Genomic DNA, 2128 nt, shown 5'->3' on the forward strand with positions numbered 1-2128 from the left:
CGAAAAATAATAACAAAAAGATAATAAAAGGAAATAAAAAATGAAACACTAAAAATCGAATATATACGCCGCGTGAGCGCAAAGAAATATATATATATCGTTTCGACTCTGAAATTTTCTATATATATTTATGCAATAATGTATGCGGGATTCGCGATTGGTCCAGGTCTTCTCTATCTATCATAAGTTATAATAATTATTATTGCGCAATTATATCAAAATATACTTTTGAAATAATTGTGGAAGTGGTGCAAATCTTTTCCAAATAAATACCAAAAATAAAAATACTATATTGCTGTATAGACTAAGTTCATTTATCCGGTTTATCTTAGCCGTTTTCGACTGTTATATGAGGGCAAATATTAAAATTACGGGTTACATGTGTGAAACATGTTATAATCGGACACTAGATAGGGATTTGCTCGGAATTAAGGTAGGTAAATTTGGTGTCATGATTATGCGATAATCCCTAATCTATTAAGATAGGGATTTGATCGGAATTACAGTGGGCAAATTTGATGCAAAGATTGTGTGATATTCCCTAATCTATGTGTGATGATAGGGAATTGATGACAATTATGATAGGTAAATTTTATGTGAATATTGTGCGATATTCCCTAATATTAGAGCTAGGAGTAAAAACTATGTGGAACATAAATAATTATGAAACTATGTGGAACATTTTGAGTCATAAACTATGTGGAACATTTAGAATCATAAACTATGTGGAACACGCAAGATACGAGATTCGGATGGATGTGGAATGTTTATGTGTAATTTCAAAGCTTATAATCTATGTGGAACATACATTATAAATTATGTGGAACATTTAGAAATGGAACACTTGATAGGGTTTTGATCAAAAATAAGCAGGTAAATTTTTTGGTTAAGCTAGTACGATATTGCCTAATCTGTTAGATAGGTCGTTTGTACAAACCAAGTAGGCAAATTTTGGGTTATGGTTGGGCGATATTGCCTAATCTGTTGATAATTTATGTGGAACATTCTTCACTAAGTATGTGGAACATTGCGACAATCTGTGTTGAACATAATTAGCATATCCTACGTGGGATGTAGTTACGCAACATAGTCTGTGTAGGGTTATATATGCGTACACTTGAAAATAATAATACTATATTGCTGTATAGACTAAGTTCGTTTATCCGGTTTATCTTAGCCGTTTTCGACTGTTATATGAGGGCAAATTATGAATTTGTGTTGAAAGGTTGGCATGATCTTCTACATTTTGTGACGATGTTCCACATAGCTTCTACAGTAAGTACAGTAAGTTTATAATCTATGTAAAACATACATTATAAACTCTGCGCATACTCGCAACATGAGCATACGTAAATGCGAATTATTTATTCGCGTAGAAACAGGATTTTAAGGTTGTGTGACGTTGTAAACCTGATTGTAATATTTCTTATAAAAATCAGCGTACACTGCAAATTAATAAGTTTGATATCGTTCACAAGCTCTGCATATACTACAATCATCTACAGCATTTGTACATCATGGAAGATACAAGTATCTTTTCAAGAGAATTTCTTAACGGACATGAACATCCCGAGGAATTCAATGCGATAATAACCTGGTTGAATAACAATCTTCACGACATGCCCTCGTTTTGGCAGGAACTAAGTGTTCTTCATTCATTACCCAAGGATACTCCGGATAAGGAGGATATTAAGAATGTTCGTCAACAACAAGCAAAAACTGAAGTATTTCGTAGAATACGTGGTAATCTTGATAATTATTGCAGAGAAGTTGGCTACAAGTATAAAATAAAAGTTCAAATTGTTGCTGGCATATTTCGGGGTGTCTACTTTCTCAAGAAACCGGACTGGGTTACTAATAATAAAAGAATGGATGTTAATTAAAAAACTGAATTTAACTCATCAGCGCTTCCTAACATTGCATTCAAGGCACATTAACCTACAATTACTCTTAACATGTGGTAGTTTATTATCGATTCTATCAACTGTAATGTTAGAATTAACTGTCTTATCCTTTTTAATCGTAGCTTCAAATAATGTATTACATAGAGGACATGACGTACACTTTTCAAGTTGTAACTGAATCCAATCAATATCTATGTAATCCTTATCATTTTTTCTACCCGCTG

General features: G+C 32.7%; 1 protein-coding gene across 1 annotated transcript; it reads left to right on the forward strand.

Annotated features, from left to right (window-relative positions):
• Positions 1 to 138: 138 nt before the first annotated feature.
• TRIADDRAFT_62594 (uncharacterized protein) lies at positions 139 to 1883 on the forward strand (the record flags this gene model as incomplete). The annotated part of the gene is made up of 5 exons (XM_002118530.1): positions 139 to 166; positions 333 to 433; positions 563 to 585; positions 1149 to 1275; positions 1506 to 1883. 5 exons carry the CDS (start codon positions 139 to 141, stop codon positions 1881 to 1883), a joined length of 657 nt encoding a protein of 218 aa, XP_002118566.1.
• Between the last annotated feature and the right edge of the window lie 245 nt (positions 1884 to 2128).

The sequence above is a fragment of the Trichoplax adhaerens genome, genomic scaffold, assembly GCF_000150275.1.
Source record: "Trichoplax adhaerens TRIADscaffold_170 genomic scaffold, whole genome shotgun sequence".
Taxonomy (NCBI): domain Eukaryota; kingdom Metazoa; phylum Placozoa; class Uniplacotomia; order Trichoplacea; family Trichoplacidae; genus Trichoplax; species Trichoplax adhaerens.